Genomic DNA, 19512 nt, shown 5'->3' with positions numbered 1-19512 from the left:
CCCATGTTCTCATAATGCGCACCCTTAAACACCGGGACATTATGATGTATGATGATAAAATTAGCCTAATGGAAGCAGTAGAATTATTCATGCTGCTAAAGAGACAATGCTGCTGTTGTCTCGCCGCATTTGTTGCCCGGGGGCGTGTTCCACCAGCCTTCTCCACACATGCTAAACTACTCATAAACATGTAGGGTAAACAACCCAGTGCACGATTACTAGCCAAGGGGAAGGCTTTGACATGACTGATAACGCTGGCACAAATGCATAACAACACTGCAGAGATTGTAGCGCGGAGATCATTACTGTTTGAAAATGGTCTTACAGATGGAGCTCAGCAGGCTCAGGTCAGTGTAGTATTTGCACTATAGCTGTACACTATGGTGTTCCAGTGGTGTTTCAACCTGGGGCCGTGCCCAATGAAATACACCTGAGCTCTATTAGGTGTAGGTCTTCCTCAAATAAATGAAAGTCAGGAAAACTATGGGTTACAACATGTTGGAATTGCAAGTGATCAGAATCTCATTCTGAATCGCTCTTTCGAGAATACTTGGGCGAATAGTAGAGTGGTCACCTTATTGACTTGTGTTTAGTAGTGTCTAAATTTAGAGGTATCTTTGCATTTATTGCCTATTTAAACTAGCTGAGGTTATTCTTGGGTAAATAGCAAAGCCCTTTTGTAAGTCGCTCTGGATAAGAGCGTCTGCTAAATGACTTAAATGTTAAAAATGTAAAATAATTTCTCAAATGTCCAATCTTAAATTAGGATGGAGTATGCCTAATGCCAGGCGTGGACTAGAGAGGGATAAAGCCTCGCAGCATTTACAGGGTTCATATGGGTCCTGGAAAAGCTGGAAAATCATGGAAAATAAACATGCTAAAATCGGTACTGAGTAGTCCTTGAAAAATAACAAAATGGAACTTAAAACGTCTACTTAAAAGTACTGGAAAATATTATAATGAGCTCCTGTAATATAAAAATAAAACACAAGCTAGCCTGGACAATCTTTCAGCTACTAGCGTGGAACATTTTTGGTCCTGGAATTTATTTTTTTGAAAATTCTTGACAATTCATGGAAAGTCCTTGAATTTGGAACTGATTAAATGTTATGAACCCTGATTTAGCTATGGAGCCAAGGAACTCTGTCCTCTGGAATGATGATGCTCCATCCAGTACTTTTGGGAAAGGTTGGGGAGCTGAGAATGAGATAGGTTGACCATTCAACATCCTAACCATACTAATGTCCCACTTGTCGCTGAATGCAATCAAATCCTCACAGCAGTGCTCCGAAATCTAGTTGAAAGCCTTAGAAATATCCCTGGTTTAGGAGAAACGGTGAATGAGTGTGTGAATAGAGCAGGTCATTTTCCAGAGAATTCTGGGAAAAACAGTGGCCGTGTTGATAAGTCATGGGTGAGTTGGTAGCCTCCTTCGCCATCTTCAGTGTCCTGTGAACAAAAGACTGCAGTTTCCACAGCCTGCTTTTTTGCGTCCTGCCACTGCTGCACAGGTGTCACCTATTCCCTTTCCCCCCCCCAAGTTAAATGTGAAAATTGCTTAATATATTGTTGCTCTCCTGCAAAAACCTTTTATCTCCAAAATAAGACCTTTACAGGAGAAGGAAAAAAAGACTTTCAATAGAAGCCAAGGTAAAAAGGTACTGTGTTTTATTCCAAGTCATTTTGCAGCATTTCTGTTGGTTCATACATCATACAATTTTTGACGCAACGTAAAGAACAACTGCCAGATTCAAAATATGTCCAAAATCTTTAAGGTCTTTCAGTGAAAGCGAAGATACATAGAGCACTTTGTCATTTCTCAGACAGAGGGGGGCTGTACATTAGACCCTAATTGAGCAGTCAGATTCTGGAGCGCGTAATTAAGCCGGTGTAATGAGCGCTCGGACGTCTCTTTGGAACCTCAATGGGTTCTTCTGTCTCTCTGCTCATAAAGACGCCTCTGTGCTACCTGTCCCTGTTTGCATTTTTCCTCATGTGTGCGTGTGTGTTAGTGTTTAAAGAGCCCCCTCCCCCCTAGCCCCTCTTTCATGTCTGCACCGGGGGGGGGGCAGGTGGAGGAAAGCAATACTGCATGCATTGATGAGAGCGCCCTTTGAGCTTTGACTCACACCAAACACTCGATAAAGAGCCTGCTGTGCAAGGCATGGCCTGTTAACGCCACACTGACATCAGCAGCCCTGTTTACACTCCTGCAGCCACCTTCACAAACCGTAATTGATTCATTCACAACTCCGCTTCATTTCTAGTCGATTCATGCCTCACTGTTTTATTTTTTGTCTTCAGAGGTCAAAGATGAGGACTAAAAATAGCTCGAGTAGAAGCATAAACCTTTCGGTGGTAACCGTGCTGCTCAGACGCTGGCCGTTTATTTATTATTTTTTTGAAGTCAGTTACTGGTGTGAATGAGAGAGAGGAGAATATTTTTACACCACTGCTTGCAGCAACACATGCTGTCTAGGCTCTGTACTTGCACTATAAATACTCAGCCACCAAGGTGAAAAGCTACGTTAATAGACCAATAAGAATTCTCCAGACACTTCCCATATTTCCTGTAAGCCGGATCACTCACGCACCTTGTTCATTTCTCGGGGCCAGAGCTTCAGTCATTCCACACAGTCAACGTGCACATTCCCAAATGTGTCGGACACCGTGGCAGGCAGCCTTTGCTAAGAATAGAGCTCCATTGTCTCTCCTTCATCCAGAGTCAGCGCTCGCTGAGTGTCGTCCCGTACACCCCGTGACCGGGTTTCATCACCGCACTCATAAGAATTAGTGGACTGAAGCTCGTCTCCCTTGCTAATTTTGGCTCATGTGTTCGGACATGCCAACTACTGGAGGACTGGTGGATCGGCAGGGTGAGGTTGTCATCTGACCTTGAGGAATTGTAGTGCGCACCCCCCTCCATACACACGCGTTATTATTTATTCCCCAGCATCTGGTGGCCGGCATGGTGCAGTGCGCTGGACGCTCTGTTCAGACGAATGCTTCCAGAATGGGACCTGTAACATTAGTGCATTCTTGGCTGGGCTGAACAGCATAACCTCTGTATTGACTCAGTGGGACACTGTGCCCTCTGCTCCAGTGCATGCATTCAGCAGAGGCTTTCAGAATTACTGCTAGCTGAAGCGTCTATCAGTTCAGGTATTGTTAATGGGAGTCCGTGAACCCTTTCTGCTCTGTTTTGAAGGTGATTTTCTGTTAACATAATATACGAAGCATGTAATGAAATAAAGGTCTTAAAAAGTCTTAAAAGTATTGAGTGAAGAGACGAAAGGGTCCTCCATGGTTGTCCTTGAATTCTATGCCGCCATGTTGAGGTTGCTACTCTTTTGTTCCCGCACTGAGGTGATTATATGCTCTGTTGAATTAAAAAGCAAAGTGGGAAAACAGTGCTTGGTGTATCCATCAAAGACCTGAAATTCAGCCGGTACCACCAGCACGGTTTAGCAAAACTTTGCCGTCAGTAGTCCTTCTCTTAAAAGCTGGGTGAGAAAATGCTGAAGAGGGGAAAAAAATACAAGCCACTTGAATGCATAAGGTCAGTGATGTGTTAATGCTTGGTGGCGTACAGTGGCCCCCTCTCTCGCGCTCTCCCTCCGCCGGATAAATTGGACTTAATCTTTGTGTTAAGTTGTTTTTCAGGCTCAGGGAAGATTAATGGCTCACCCGCATGCCCCGCACCCCACCACCGAGAAGCTCTGACACAGTGTGGCCCTGCTGAATGCGAGGCTTTGATAGAAACATTGTCCTTGTTGAATAAATCACCGCACGAGTGACACCGCCCCAGCTGCCGTTAATGCGGCCGCGCTGTAAAAAGGTGGAAGGAGCTTGGGCTGGGACTTTCGCGAACATTAAAAGCAGGTGCGCCGGAGTAGCGTGGAAACATATTGCAGTGGCAGAGCCGTGGCGGGGAGCTTCTTGACAGCTCTGTGTCTCTGCCGAGCTGCCGCACGTGCTGCTCTGAAGCCGCGTCGGGCGTCTGGCGGAGGAGCGATGAAGGCTCCTGCCAACATCTCAAACAGCTTCTGGCCTTTTGTAATGTCAGCCTCTGTGTTCGCTCGTAAGTGGGATTTAATTTCCACCCACGGAGAGGAAGGCACCTGCCGCACAGGGCGTGCAGGGCTTGTCCGGTTCAGCTCGACGGATCACAGGCAGATTAGAGGATGTTCTGGCTTGAGGCTGAATGAACCCTGCAGCCGTTCCCTTGCTTTCAGAGGGCCCTCAAATGCAGTTATTGTTCCTGACAGTATCCCACTACCTCTCGTTTCTACCCTGAGGCCCTCACGCGTTTCCGTCCCGGCCGCGTGGGTCTTTTCCCAGTGGCGTCTCCCTTGGTGAGAGACGGTGTGGCATGTAGCCACAGTGAACGCTGTCCCCTCTGAACTGAGGCCAGAACCTCCAGGCCTGCCCTGAGGCTCTGTGCATCTAGGCAGAGGAAGCCATGCAGGTCCTGTTTTTAATATGCCATGGCTGGTGGGCCACTGCTCTTTCCCCTGTAACTGATCTGTAGACAGCAGTGTACACCAGTGCACAAATATACACACACACATCATAGTTCCTGTCAGGGAGAGTCAGTTGTGACTGTGATCTTGTGTGCGGTAATGATCTGTGTTGCCTCATTGATTCTGCCTAACCAGTGTGTGTGTGTGTGTCTGTGTGTGTGTGTTGCGCGTGTATGCCGTGTACAGTAGCTCACCGCACTGTGAGGTAATAAATCCACGCCTTTTGTTTAGTGAGTATATATGCATTCGGCATGGCAGAAGGGCACTGTGTCATTTTTCTTTGATAAAGCCCTCCTGCTCCCAGACCCCACGCGTGCTGCTTAGCTAATACGGGGATGTGGCAGGGGGCTCAGGCCGCGCTGTTGCTATTGTCGTTGCCCGTATTGATTCTCATGTATTCCTGCTGTGAATATTGCAGTGGTTCTTGCAGGAGCTCGCGAGTGCCTCTGATTCTTCTCAGCTGCCATCGCGGGTGTCGCCCACGGCTCACCATGCATCGCATCAACGAGTCTCTGAAAAGGGGCTTGAGAGGTTAGAGGAAGAGAGCGAGGGATGGCGATGTGTGAGGGGGAAAAAAAGGAAATGACAGCAGCGCACCGCCGCTTTTATGGGCTTTTGTTGTGGGGAAGTGCCATCACTACACCTACCTCCAGCATCTGAACAGGACCTGCTCTGTTCTTCTATGCATTAACATCTTATGTCCTTCTTTTAACAGAGTAAAACCGGCTATTGGAACCAAGTTTCGATCTCTCCTTTTGAATAATCATACCCCTGATATAAAAAACAGGAGTGATAAAGCTCTTCCCCAATACTGCTTGAGACCAGCTGAAAATGCATTTCCCCCTTTCATTTTCCCTTCTTTTTTCATATGTCCTCCAAATGATCTGATTCTACCAGAAGACTCCAGAGGCAAGAAGAAACTTAAGTGTTGATACAATAATTGTTACCCTTTTTTAAGTTAAGTCTGTGGTGAAGGCCCCATTGTCGACCCAGGACTTGTAATATCTGGACTCTCGCAGATCCTGCCGTACATGCAGGAAAATAGCAGAGCCAACCCCCCCTGGGCAACCAGGCAGAACCAAACTGATGGTGGCGGGGAGAAAGGAGGGAAAAGACAAAACCTCAGCATCTGAAAACAGCAAAGCAGGCGTGTGAGTAGAGGACTTTTAAAGGCAGGTGGAAACGGGTGATTGGTCGAGGTAATGGTGATGTAGCCTTGGAGTCTCCTAGTAGAACTATTGCTGAAGCTTTCATTTTTCTGATTTAAGACTAAGCAGTTCTTATTTTTATGAATGGAAAAATAATAATAGAAAAAAAGAGTAAATAAATTAAATTAAATTAAAATTATAATTAAAATATTCATTTGTAATAATAGATGATTCTGGCTTAATCGTTGAGAGACTGGTTGAAGCCCAAGATCAGCTGTGTCATTTTTGTCTTAATATTCATTTTTAAAAACTGCACAATAATCCAGTGGTAATCTTGTTACCAAAAATTCATGACAAAAAACAAGACCGAATCTGCTTCCTCATGATACTGAAACAAATAGTTTTGACTTACAGATGATGACATGAAAATAACACTGTATAAAACAAAATGTATATAACACAAATTACTCTTATTTCTGCTTTATTAAAGTTATTTATTCACAAGCATACACTGTGTAAATGTACCTGTTACTGATACGGATACTGTACCTGAATCTGTCTCATTCTTTCATTTTGGCTTCAGATTTTCCATTTCACCTAAAATTGAGAATTGTTGTGTTCAGGTGCCCCTACAGTGAAACTGATGAAAATGGAATAAAAAGCTGTGAATAAGGAGCGAACCTTAGCTTTATGACTGATGAAGTTTAAACCTGTCTCATTAACTTGGAGTCTTGGGTATTTGGACTTTGACTGTGAGTGTTCAATGCCTGTGTTTATCCAGGCTATAATCCACTATAAAGAAAAAAACAAAACTAAAAGATTAACTGTTTAAGTAAATCAGGACTAAGTTCAGGTATCTCTATATTTGAATAACCAACTTCACCCAGTTACAAAAACAGCCCTGTTCTTGCAGTGGTCTAGCTCTGCCCCAAAGCTGGTTGAGACCATTCGTCAACTGAAAGTAAATCCCCCCTTCTTTTTCCCCCAATTTCTCCATATGTCCTCTAAAAATTGTCAGTCTCCAGTTTTCTGCTGTCCTCCAGCAACTCTCATTGTCATGCACTCGCAGCACCTCCATCTCCTGTTCTTTTTGCTCAGCCTCCAAATCCACTTCCTCTTCTGCAGCCATCCTGCTGTTATTTGTTTTCCCTGGCTGATGCTGGAGTGATATTTTCCCTTCATCTTTTTCTCATAAGGGGAGAAGTGGTTTTGACCAGCTGCTGAGTGCTGCTTAAATAACTCTGCCGTCTCGGCTCTAATGGAGGATATGGATCCTGTTGGGAGGAGGCCAGAAAGACAGTGTTACTGAGCATAGATAGAGATCTCACGAAAGATGTTCTCACACATACATGCCTGTGGCCATAAGAAGCATACCATAAGAGTTTGGAAACCTTCCCATTTACTATAACAGAATCACTATGTGACATCAACTGCAGATGGCGCTTTGGTAGAAAACCAGAAACTGTATTTTGGCCATCTTGATGTTTTTTGGGAGATCTGGGTGAACTGATTCAGTAGTGACTCACGATAATGGAGAGCTTGAGAAGAATGCATGGATAAGGGTATATGCAGAGGCAGCAACACATGTTTCTGTGTTATTGGAGAAGTTGAAGAGGAAGGGGGAGGTTAGGCATGGAGGTCCAGAAGAAGCTGGAGTCCACGGTCTCAGATTACATACTGTGGGAGAATGGAGGCTTGTGACAAAGAAGCTCATCCCAGAAGCACAGGCCGTAAGTTTACCCCTTACTTTAGTTTTTTTTTTTTAGTTTTTAGGAACATAACCAATGCATGCCAAAGCTATGACAGCTACTGAGCTGGGAATGGGAATGTTCTTCAGCCAAGGAATTGCCATTTCATTGGCGTAAATTCTGGTATTCTTTGTTTTATAACATTTACCCATTACCTTTTATTACTGCTTACTAATCTCATTGTATTGGATAAGTTCAGTGCTGTAAACAGGGTCTTGTGGACCTCAGAACTAAATGGTTGAATAATTTAAGAAAAGAAACGAAGAAAAGAAAAAATAACTTGCCAGCGATTCCAGTGACTCATCCAGGTTAGTGCTCTGTTGCAGTCTCTAATGGTGGATGTTTTAATAGCTACCCATGAGTCATGAGTGTAAAGTTACGTAAAACACCTGTGCCATGGGCCCCTGTGTGGTTTCCCCATCTACACTGTTGGTAGTTAGCAGTGGGTGGATTACACAATAGTAGTAGTGTAGTGTGATTACCAAGGTCACCACAAATAAGAGCCTAGTCAAGACATTCTTGTAAAGGAGTATAACATAAGATGCTTGGGGACGATGTGCTGTAATTGTGGCAGTGGAAATCTAGGATGCAGTGGGGATGGATCGGTTCAAGGAGAGAGAAGATAATGAGAGATAGAGGTCAAGGACTGAGCCTTGAGGTACACTATACATGACTGGAAAAGGAGAGGAAGCTGATGAGAACATGCTGGGAATAGACCTTTAGTGGAGTATCCCTGCTATGTGCATCAGCCATCAGCTGATTTTACACCAGGAGCAATGTGATATGTGTAGCAAGCATGACGTGATTCTCATGAGTGATACACATAAAACAAATGTTAGTGCAGATTATTATTTTCGTTTATAAGTTTAGAGAGGACCTGGACTTTCTGAAGATGGCATTTAAGCACAGTAGTTGGCTCTTAAGTGTTAGATGTGTGTATTTCTGATTTCACCCATTAGACAAAACCCGGTCAAAGTGTGTACCAGTTACCAAACCATGTGGTATGGTCGCAAATAATATTGTATTATTAACATACTGTATTGAAGCTTGTAGATGATGTGTTAGCTTGGGGATAGCATGTTAGCTTGTGGCTAGAGTGCATTTAATGTATAAATAGTAAGTAAATAGCTTTGGTTGTGGCACAAAATGCTCAGATGCAGTTTAAGATGCCTATTTACAACCCTGTTATTTTGCTTTAGAAGGATAGAAAAAGATTTTCCTTTTATGGTAGATCTGTGATTAAATAAATAAATAATACAAATATAAGATCAAGATCAAGTCTTGTCAGATTGCTGTCCTTTCAGTGCTCTTTTGGTGTCCTGTCTGGGTCGTCTATGTGTCCAGTTGGCACGAGAAGACTCACAGTTTAGGGTCTTGGAAATGGTCGGTTTTCCAGCTCTGTTCAGCTGGCTTTTCTTTTGAAGGAGACAACAGTATTTGATGTTTACAGTATATAATTTCCATGTACAGAACACTGTATAACTTTAAATTCTACTTGTGAAAGTGTCACCTTCATGCATCTTGATTATCGGGATTATTTCTAAAAAAAGCAAATAAATGTAACACACCTAAGACTTATTTAAACCAGATACAAATCTGATCAATCAAACCAATCAGTACTGATTGCAGCATGACAAGCTAATTTGCATGTCACATCCCCCAAAGTGATCAGATTTCAGTCTGCCTAACCTGAGACGCATTTAACTACAGAGTGTAAAAGCATGTGGATATATTCTCATCAGGATACAATCCAGATACTACTCACATGACCTGATCAGGTGTGAACAGGGTCACAGTTTTCCATTCTACTGGACCCTTAACATATAGGCTCAATTTTATAAGCCACTCTTTATGTTTGCTGTTTCGAAAACTGTACTTAAGTAAGACCCCACCACCATTTCATAGTCAGTGTGTTACTCATGACGCAGTTACTATTGTTTTCGGTGCTTCAGTGTCCTCAGCTTGCTTTTCAGAAATGTGATTTTTGCTTTACTTTTTTGCCTCTAAATGCTTTTTATGGCTTGTAAACAGGGCCTCTGGAAATGAGCTTTCAGTCTCAATTCAGCTTTCCTTTACATCTGGATGTTCTGCTGTGTCAGAGGCGACTCTCTCCGGTTTGGATGTGATAAAATACCCATAAACTGATTTTACCCTGATCTTTTCTTTCTTCTTTCAGGGTTTTGTTCCCTCTCCTCGCCTCCTTTTACACACTCTTTTATAACCTGCACTCTGTACACTCTGTGTGCTTGTACTTGGTCTCGATGTCTTGCTCTGCTTCCCAGGAGAACCATGCAGTGAATTGATCTCCGAAGCCAGCTTAATTAAACAGGCTGGTGTAAATTAGGCACTTTTACAGCAGGGCCACCCGACATGTTTATAAGATTAATTGAAGAATCTTTCATACCTGAGAGGTGGTTGGGGAGGACCTGCCAGGCCTGCCAGATGGAGCCAGGGCTTGATGGAGGGCGAGAGGAAGAGCGGCGGGTAGAAGGATTAGCAGGATGACAGACACATGGGCAGACAGGCAGGCAGAAGTACAGTAAGCAGGAGAGGGAGTTGACTCACATTGTGTGTTTGAGGTTCCTTGGACGGGAGGTGGCCCCCGACAGACGGTGGTAAATCATGCAAGGCGCGTTCTTGGGGAAAATGCAAACAAATGTTTTGTTAAACGTACATGCGTGCATGGCAGGAGCCTCTTAAAGTCCCTGATGTACAAGCTAGGCTTTGGATTGTGCTCACAGAGAGAAAGTGGGAGAGGAGGAAACTTTTCCTCTCCACCGTGCAGCGTTAGATTTCCCTGTCGGTTTGAGGGGAGGCTGTGCGGCTTTTCTGTTAGACAGTTTGTCTTGTCTTCTTTATAATCACACAATAGTTTCGGCCCATCCCCTCAGATCAGGCCCGGCAGCCCTGATGGAAGAGGGGTTTGGGGGAAGAGCTGCGTTCCTCTGAAGCCTGCTATTACATTGTGATGGAAATGCGTTTACGCAAAGTGGGAAGCTAACGGGAGGGCTGAAAGAAGCGAATGAGAGATTTCATCACGCCGTCCGCGACAGGGCAACGTGGCGCTGCGAGTGCTGGAAATGCTGTGGGACGTTTAAAATTCCCCCTGTAAACACATTAGGGAATCACTTGTCTTAGGTAACAAAGATAGAGAAACATTCATCAAAACAGGGCCTTCACGCATGCATAAATGCATGAGCCTCATTTGGTGTCAGAGGCCGTCAGCAGCCTCCAGTTCCCTATGCAGAATAGCAAGAGCCTGTGCTCACAGGAAGCTCTCTCTCAGTCACATCTATCACCCTTCATCAACTGCCTCATCTCTCTCCCTCTGCTGTTCTCTCTCTTTTCCTCTGTCTCTTCTCTCTCCTCCCTCTTTTTCTGTCCTTTTCTAATTTACCCCCCCCCCCCCCCCACACACACACACACCTCTTAGAGCATCTCTCACTCTTAATTGCACTCTCTGTGTCTCTCATTCCTGTCTCTCTCTCTCTTTCTCTTTCTCGCTGTCTTTCTCTCCTCAAAGTTCTCTTCACTCTTTACACCCCCCCCCCTCTTTATTTCCCTCACTCTCTCTGTCAGATATGAGACAGGCCTATATGTTCTCCAGCAGCTCTGACTCACTGTATGTGATCTGCATCCATTGCTATCCCCAGAGCCCATCAGCAGTGGGAACACTGATACTCATTTAAATCTCATCAGTGGCTCTGTTGAAGCAGCACAATCAGTGAGAAGAGTGCAGTGTCATAGTCAAAAATCAACCTTGTTCATGAAAATGACTTAAAAGACACTTCTTTTTGCCCTGTTCTCAGTAAAATTAGCATTGGATTTTGCAGACTGGAGTATGCAATATTCAGCAGTATGTCTTTACTTTATTCGCTGTTCATTTTTAAAGCGAGCTTAGGTGGACTCTGAACATGAACCTCCCTTAGTGGGAGGACCATTTCATTCTAGGGGTGAAGAAGGGTGGTGTATAAACACACAACAGCTGGAGACCTCTTAGGGTCACAAAGGAGTCTGTGGCCCCATGCTGGGCCCCTCACTAGTCAATGCTGCCTAAACACATTTTTACATATGAGCTGAGGTTCCCTTATACAGTCCCCAAGAATGTGCAGTCATTTTAAAGACTACAGGGAAGTGCGTTTGTTTTCCAGAGTCTTTAGAATTATGTTTCAAGGCATGGTTTATGAGAAGTGCACTCTACATTATGCAAAGTTGCATTTTTTTTATCTTACTAATGTGATGCTGATGCTGAAAAAGGGTACAATTGTACATAATGTGAATATTAAACAGATAAAAGCAAAAAAGGAACTACAATACAGCCATTTTCAATTGGGATGAACGGATATGGAAATTCTGGGCCAATGCTGACATCCAGTATTTTTCATGTACATTTCTGCAGGCTAACAGAAATGGATTTATTTAATTGTAAAACAAATATGCAGATATTTTTGCTAAGTAGCCCAACATTACCTAGATGTTCTTCTTTTCCATACTGCAATAAATGACTGGCTAACACTTCCATTATAGGTGCCTCATATATGCTCAACATTCTACTGAACATTGTATTAAATGTAAATGACTGTCTATTGAATGCAATGGTACACTTAACCCCAACCTTAACCTTAACCTTGAATCAGCCCTGAAGCCTAATCGTAACCTTAACCTTAATCTAAACCTTAAATCTAACTAAACCTAATCCTAAAAGGGTTAAGTTGGGGTTAGGTGTAGGTTTCTATTCTGTAGACAGTCATTTGCATTCAGCTTCAAGAGTTAAGTTGCATTTAATACCTATTCAGCTGAATGTTAGTTGAATGTCAGGTGAGCATCTACAACACATCTACAAGTGTTACCAATAAGTCATCAATAATTGATTTAAAAATAGATATTTCTTAAACCTAATCATCTACCCAGTGCTGAAGGTTATGGCATTTATCTTTTTATCTGCATGCATCAATATTATTCCGACATCATTGTGCATCTTTTGCACAACATTTTACAGCACTAGTACTCTGGTCCAGTAGTTTACTGTAGGCCCACTATAGATCTTCAGCAGGTACCAGTATGAAACAGGTACCGGATTCCATTATGTAATACAGTACAAGTGTTTCATGGCAGTGGTCAAAAGCCGATCTGCACCAAGAGCCCTTCGAGCTTCAAGTACGGCTCGGCTCGACCCGCCATCCCTCAAAATCCACAGAAGACTAACGTCTGGGCTTTTTTCTGTCCTGGCACCAAAGTTGTGGAACGAACTTCCCCTGGGTGTCCGAACAGCAGAATCGCTCACTGTCTTCAAACGCAGACTGAAGACTCGCCTCTTCAGAGAATGCTTGGACGAATAGCAGAGTACTATGGTCACCTTATTGACTTGTGTTTAGTAATGTCTAAAGCTTAGAGGTATCTTTGAATTTTTTGTCTATTCAAACTAGCTGAGGTTTTTCTTGCGTAAATAGCAAAGCACTTTTGTAAGTCGCTCTGGATAAGAGCGTCTGCTAAATGCCTTAAATGTAAATGTAATGTAAATGTTTCTGTGGGTGTTTTGATGAAGCAGGCTGATATTCCATCATCACATAGAATTGATTTGACAACATAAGCTAACGCAAATGCTAATACACACATGCTATTCTAAAACCCAAGCTAAATGGTCAGGGAGGCACTTGTCAGAGTCAGAGTGCAATGTGATATCTGGCACCTAGACTTTAGTAGCAGAATTCACTGCCATCGTGGAATACCATTGCCATTTAAGAAGTGTAGCTAGCTGGCACTTGACATTTAAATTGTCGTCTATGTCAATGCCCCCATGTGGGGTTTCCCAGCAGAACTTTACTTAGAGCCTACCTAGTTCTCCCACATCCAACACTTCGATTCTGATAACTGTCTGTTTGCTTACTGTCTAATACCAGACCTGTCTAATTGACAAGTACCGTTGTTACATGATAGTCAACATAATTCATGTCATAACAGCATAATTATGCAACAAATAAAACTGCAGTAGCTTTATTTTGTCCATGTGTTGCAGTCCTGGTTCTGAGTGCAGGACAGACTGTGGGATATGGATGGAGGTAGGCCTATGTGGAATAGTACTAAGCCTCCTGCAGCTGTTTCTCTCTAGGTCTTGGGTGTTATCGCTGTCCCTGGCCCGGGTCAGGTGACAGCGAGGGCTCTGTTTGATGGACAGGATGTGGCGAGAGGCTTGTGTACGTGTGTGCTGAGAAGTGAAGGGCCGTGGCCAGCTGCTGATGTTATCCTCGCTTTTCATCTGAGAGCTCTCTCCATGAATCATTACCGCCCAGCAGCTTTTTTCTCTCATTAGCGGCCCGTTACGTGCCAAGGACTTCATGCGCTTTGCAGAGAGCTAGAGAAAGAGAGGAGATGCAACGCTTAATTTGTCATCAGCGTCTGTGTTTCTTCGTCTGCCGTTCTGGCGTCCTCTGCTTCTGTCTCCAGTTCCGTCCCCTTTCTGTATTTTTATATCTCTCACTGAGTTCCAGATCTGGCATACTCTTTATATCTGCCCCTTTGCTCCTCTTTCTTTTGCTCCCTATCTCTCTCTCTCTCTGTCTCTGTGTGTCTCCCTGATGTTTTATAAGGCAGGGAACTGCTGTATCACCATAATGCCAGGGCAGATCAGGACAGAGGTCACTGGCAGGACACTGAAGTGATAAAATCTTCACAATTTCACAGTGTTCTTGGCTCAAATGTAGTCAATTAACCAAGACCGCTTTAGTGTTGGGAGCTTTTATCTACCCAACCACATACCTACCTGTCTACACACACTGCTTGTCTAGTCCCTGTAGAAAAATATTGGCAATAGATTAGTACTCTCTGGAGCAGATATACATGAACCTATTGGCATCATGCCTAATGCCAGACATGGTCTAGAGGAGTATAAAGCCCCCCCAGCCTTGAGCTGTGTAGCAGTGGAACTGTGTTCTCTGGAATGGTGGTGCCCCACCCAGTGCTTTTGGGATGAGTTGGGGACCTCACTAACTTTTTTGTCGCTAAATGCAGTCACATCCTCACAGCGATGCTTGAAAATCTAATAGAAAGCCTTCACTGGAGTCTCTTTAATACCCTAGGTTTTGAAAGAAATGAATGAGCCAAGTGTCCCTTTATTCCCTTTATTCCCTTTATATTATTAGTCCATATAGTGTACCATCTACATTCTTCAAAATGTTACTACTTCTTATTACTATCTATGTTTAGCATCTGTTCTAATGTGCAAAAACACCCGTTGTCAAGGTAAATGATTTTATATAATGTGCTTGGGTGTATTAAACTTCTGCACAGTATATATAAATCATCAAGACTGGGTTTATTGTACACGTTTATCCATGTATTATAGATAAAATTGTTACAAACCACATGAACAAATCTGTTTGGGATCACTTTTCACAATTCGACGAGACAAACGCATAATTACTCAGGCATGCAGTTTGATTAGCTGCATTAGCCCCGTAGCTGTAGTGCAGAGCTAAAGACAACAAACATGTTTGGCTTGACTGATTGGCTTAATTTGGAGGGGGAAATTGTGAATTTGACTTTTTGTGACCTATGGCTTTAAGACACAAAGTGTGGAGGTTCACTCTATGAACTACACATCAGGCTGGAACAGAGCAGGAGAGAAGTGAGCCTACAGGACATAAGGTGACATTCCGCAACCCCTCTCTTCCTGTTTTCTTAAGAAAAACAAAGCCAAGCAAAACAAGTGTAAGCCAAGAGTGGTGCTGAATATTTCATGAGACCAGTCCCGCGTCTCGCAGACATCGCTCTGAATCATAAATAGCACCTCACATTTACTGTATGAGATGACAGCACAAAACTGATTTATTAGGCCAAACGTTCGCATTAATTACTTGCTTATTGTTGCTTGGTTTTGAGGCAGTATCCTCATTGTTGGGTAGTGAATCCATAATTCATCAGATAGTTTGGCTTTTATTGCCTTTATCTTTTCTTTCCTCCGAGACGAAACAGAAGTACGGTGTCTGGTTATTGATCTCTGTCTGTGGTGCTCTTTTCCTGTTTTAGCATCTGAGCCCGAAGTCAGTTTAAATAATGGAATTCTATTAGAAGACAGGGGTTAATAACTAACGGGAGCCTTTTGTGTGGATAATCCCGTCTTTGTCCTTTTGAGATGAGAAACATGCAGCTATTGAAATTAATCTGCAGCGTTAAAGAGGGTCTTAAAGACCCATTCAGAGCTGTGTCCTCTCTCTGTCACTCTTCAGTCTCAGTCGAGGCCAAGGGAGAAAAAAGAAAGTTTCCGGAGCGTTGTTCTCCTCCCGGTCTGCATCTGCTGAGGGGTTGTCCCCAGGCTAGTTAAACTTCTGTCGGAGTGTTGGAATGGGGAACATGTGCTTAATTCCTTGTGTCTCTCCCAGGACTGAATCCGCTGCCCTTTGACCCCGCCACCAACAACGAACCGCTGCAGTTCAACGGCTCCAATGGTCCTCTGGTGCCGGAGTGTCCCCTGGAGAACGGCACAGAGAACAACAGCAAGAAGAGGAAGCGGCCTAATCTTCCTCCAGGTACGCCCTCTCTCTGTATCGCCTTCACCTTCAGCTCAGGGTTAGCTCCAGCACTGATTTTCTACACCTGGTGATGAAGGCCTTTAAGGGGCTTGTGAGTACTGGATCAAAACTCGATCTGCACCAGGTTTGGGAACTCCTGATGTAGTATATTTCCCTCCTGTAAGTGTGTAGCCTCTTCACACAGCCCCCCTAGTGGCGAGTGTACGTCTACAATTTGCCCAAGTGAAAATATGATATATGATCTTCTCAAAAGCTGCACATCAGTCGGCACAGGGAAATGGATCTATGTGGAAAATCTTAGCTTTCTGTGAACCACTGTTTTCTTCCTTTGTTCAATAGCAAGCCAATGCTGCTACTACCTACTGCTGTGATCTTATTGTTGTTACCAAACAGCTCATAATCCAATAAGAATTCGGAGAGAAAATGTAGCCTCAGGAAAGCTATACATGTCATCCCTGCCTGTTTTTATATATATATATAACCTGGTCAGGCATTTGTGCCCACTGCGTATAAAAGGTTAAGTCAGGAGGTCATCGACTACGGGAGCACAAAGTAAACAGCGGCACTGTTAGAATTACTCTTGCTTGTAGATCATTTGACCTCTTCGAGCTTGCAGTGTGTGGCCTGCGGAGTGGAGAGACGATGGAGTTGACCTTACCTGTCTGCTGCTATATTTCCCTGTGGATGGGCTGCTTTAAACCCATGCAAATATTAATCAAAGAGTGCTGAACTCGTTAATTAAATTATAATAAGTTGAAGAGAGGGGGGGAGGGGAGGCGTTTTTTGAGAACGAGAGACACTGCCTTCCGTTTCATGTGCATTTGGAGATGTTAATTGGATCAGATGAATTGTCAGTGTTAATGAGCCCATCTTTCCCCCAGGTTGTTGCTCTGTGGTGAGGGTTTGCACTGTTCTCACGCTTCTACCGCTGAAGCTGATGACATCTCCTCTCGTCCTTGATTTACCCTGATATTCATCTGTTCAGACACATTCCTGCCTATTGCGAGGAGCAAATGCAGCTACAGTGTCTTTCCGTGCCTGCTTTTGTAAGAGCTGGACTTTTGGTGGTACTTGGTAGTTTGGCTCCGGAACGGCGAAGCTGGAAGTGAGTGTGATTACGGCTTAAATGAATGCAGATGGCGGCGAGCGGCTCTCCTTATCCATGCTCTGTTCCTCACGCCACCCGTATGGCTGACACAAATGGAAGTGAAATGGGCCATTGTGCGCCAGTCGCAGTCAGGAGCAGGATGTGCAGATCAAAGCCAGCCAGCGAGCTTTAGATCAAAACCTCCCAGGGCTAATCTAATCTGCCCATTTCAGAACGCTCATTTTCTTAGAGCGTGGACTCCATCTGTATTCACGGAACTGAATATCCACACCCTCAAGGTGCTAATCTGTTCAAGAGGGCCCCTCTTTTAGTGAGATACGGGAGGTTGGAAAACAGTGCCTTTTGTAATGCTGTGCGGTTCTCGTGGCACCATGCGGTTCTGCAAGGCGCTGGAGAGCGCTCCGTTTGCTCATTGGCTGATATAAGCAATTAGCATCCATCTAAGACGATAAGCCCTCGATGATGTTCATTTGAATAATGGGAATTGTTTAGAGAATCTTGCAACGGCCCGCTGCCTGCACGTCCCCGCCTGCTCCATTACCGCTGCAAACGGTTCCCGCGTGTGGATCTGCTTAGCAACCGAGAATTAGCGAACAGCATTTCTCTGTAGCAACAGTGGCGATTTTGCTGCCCAGTCTGTCATTAAGCTTTACTCTTATCCACCATGACTGTGCCAGATCAATCTGCACCCCGATGAGGGGGGAGGAAAAAAAACAAAAAAACAAAATGACAACAATTCGCAGCATCTGGAGTGTAATGCATTAGGCCGCTGTGATCTCCTCTGGCAACGCTAGTCAGGGGAAGGTTCTCCCAGGGTCTCTGAGGAGGAGAGTTAATGCAGAGGGGCGTAGACTAATTACCAGCCATGCAGATTTAACCTCGTTAAAACATTGTAATGGATAGATTCATCTCATTAGCCGTGGCGCTCCATTAGCGAAAGGTCCGCCCATGGCTGTGTGTTGTTGTGGAGCGAGAGTGGGCGAGGGTTCCCGGGCCGGAGCAGGCCGCTTGGCAGCATGTTTATGCCATGTGCTATGCTAACCTTTCCACCGCTCCAAGCACCACCGACGGACCCCTAATTGGTGTCCGTTTGCCATTTCGAAAGCCACTGCTGCTGATTAACAAAGCAAACAGCAATGACTGTTTTGACATGGTGGTAATAACCCTACCTTTGTAGCAAACCTGAAAATAACCAAATGGGCTGTCGACTCAGCAGTCTGATAGCGAGCACTGATGCAGCGCTCGTGTTTAGTGACCCATTTAGAACGACATGAAAGAAACGCAGAGAGGACGCAGTGCTCCTCTGCTGCTTGGAGCTGGTGAAATGAAGGCCTCGAACTATTCCAGCACATTACCCTTGCTTCATTAGTAACCACAAACAGTGTGTTGTCTTTGTCCCCCTGCCCCTAGCGTCTCTCTTTTTCTCTCTCTTTCGCTGCTCACTTGAAGCAGCATTCGAAACATCAGTGAGCTTAGTCATATGTAAAGCTTCGGGTTCTCCTATTTAAATGACGTTCATTTTAGAAGCACTAAAAAAGGCAGAGTGTTTAGTTAAAGTATAAATAGTGTTTGTGGCTTTGCTTGGGGCATAAAATGCCCAGATGTAATTTGTCATTAAACAGTTCTTTTTATGGGCCCCGGGTGTCCAGGGGACTAAGGCGCTGTCACTGTGATCAGGATAGGATTGCTGGTTCGAATCCTGCTGCCAGCCATCAGCAGCCAGGGCCAGGGCCAGGACGCTCTTACCCACATCACACTAGTGCGCTTCCCTCCTGACACGTCGGTTGCCTGGTGATGTCGCACCGGCAGCAGTACGAAAAAAGAGATGTGGTTGGCTGTGCATGTTTCTGAGGGGCTGTTTGTTGGTCCCCCACTAGTATTGGGGGCGTTGTATGTGATGGGGGGGGAGAAAATATGTGCGGTTTGAGTAATTGGCGACTACGAATAAATTTTTTTATACACATTTTGGGTATAAGTATAACTCGTAAGGACTGTTATGTCAGCGGTTTGGGGTTTTGGAATTAACCTGTTTTGGTTATGCCAGATTTTCTTTTAAAGGAGGAACGATTCTAAATTCTACACATTTTAGATCACAATTTTATTTATTTGCTGAATTTAACATAACTTCCAGGGTAAAGTTCTAAAGTTACAGTGATTCCCAACTTCTGCAGCCAGAGCCCCTGTCCTTTCCTGTCCTCCACCCTCCAAAGGTAGCGTAACTATATTACACAAACCAGTGCTTGTCTTAGCATTGAAATGAATGGCCCCATTTTAGGGAATTATGCCCTCGGGCTACTCAGCAGTTCTGTTAAAGAAACGAGTGCGTAATGGATCATATCCTTTGCTCTGACCGTCATCATCCTAAGCATCTATGCTCCACAGCCTTCCAGCCTTATATTTCAACAGCAGTGAGCCTCAACCGCCAACTTTCTCTGAGCATTTGCCATAGCGATGTCA

The 19512-nt window shown here is 44.3% G+C and overlaps 1 protein-coding gene across 9 annotated transcripts in view; it reads left to right on the top strand.

The window, feature by feature from the left end:
• Positions 1-19512, top strand: part of enox2 (ecto-NOX disulfide-thiol exchanger 2) — a 278033-nt gene that overhangs the window by 117714 nt on the left and 140807 nt on the right. For 8 of the 9 annotated variants that reach the window (XM_072668263.1, XM_072668268.1, XM_072668266.1 and 5 more), the window contains one exon: positions 15798-15944. The exons of the other annotated variant lie outside the window; for it this stretch is intronic. In XM_072668263.1, coding sequence (XP_072524364.1) covers positions 15798-15944 — 147 coding nt within the window. The remainder of the gene's footprint in view (positions 1-15797; positions 15945-19512) is intronic. 9 annotated transcript variants of the gene reach the window in all.

This window comes from Salminus brasiliensis, chromosome 2 (assembly GCF_030463535.1).
Source record: "Salminus brasiliensis chromosome 2, fSalBra1.hap2, whole genome shotgun sequence".
In the NCBI taxonomy this organism is placed as follows: Eukaryota; Metazoa; Chordata; class Actinopteri; order Characiformes; family Bryconidae; genus Salminus; species Salminus brasiliensis.
This window is presented reverse-complemented; position numbering and strand designations above follow the sequence as displayed.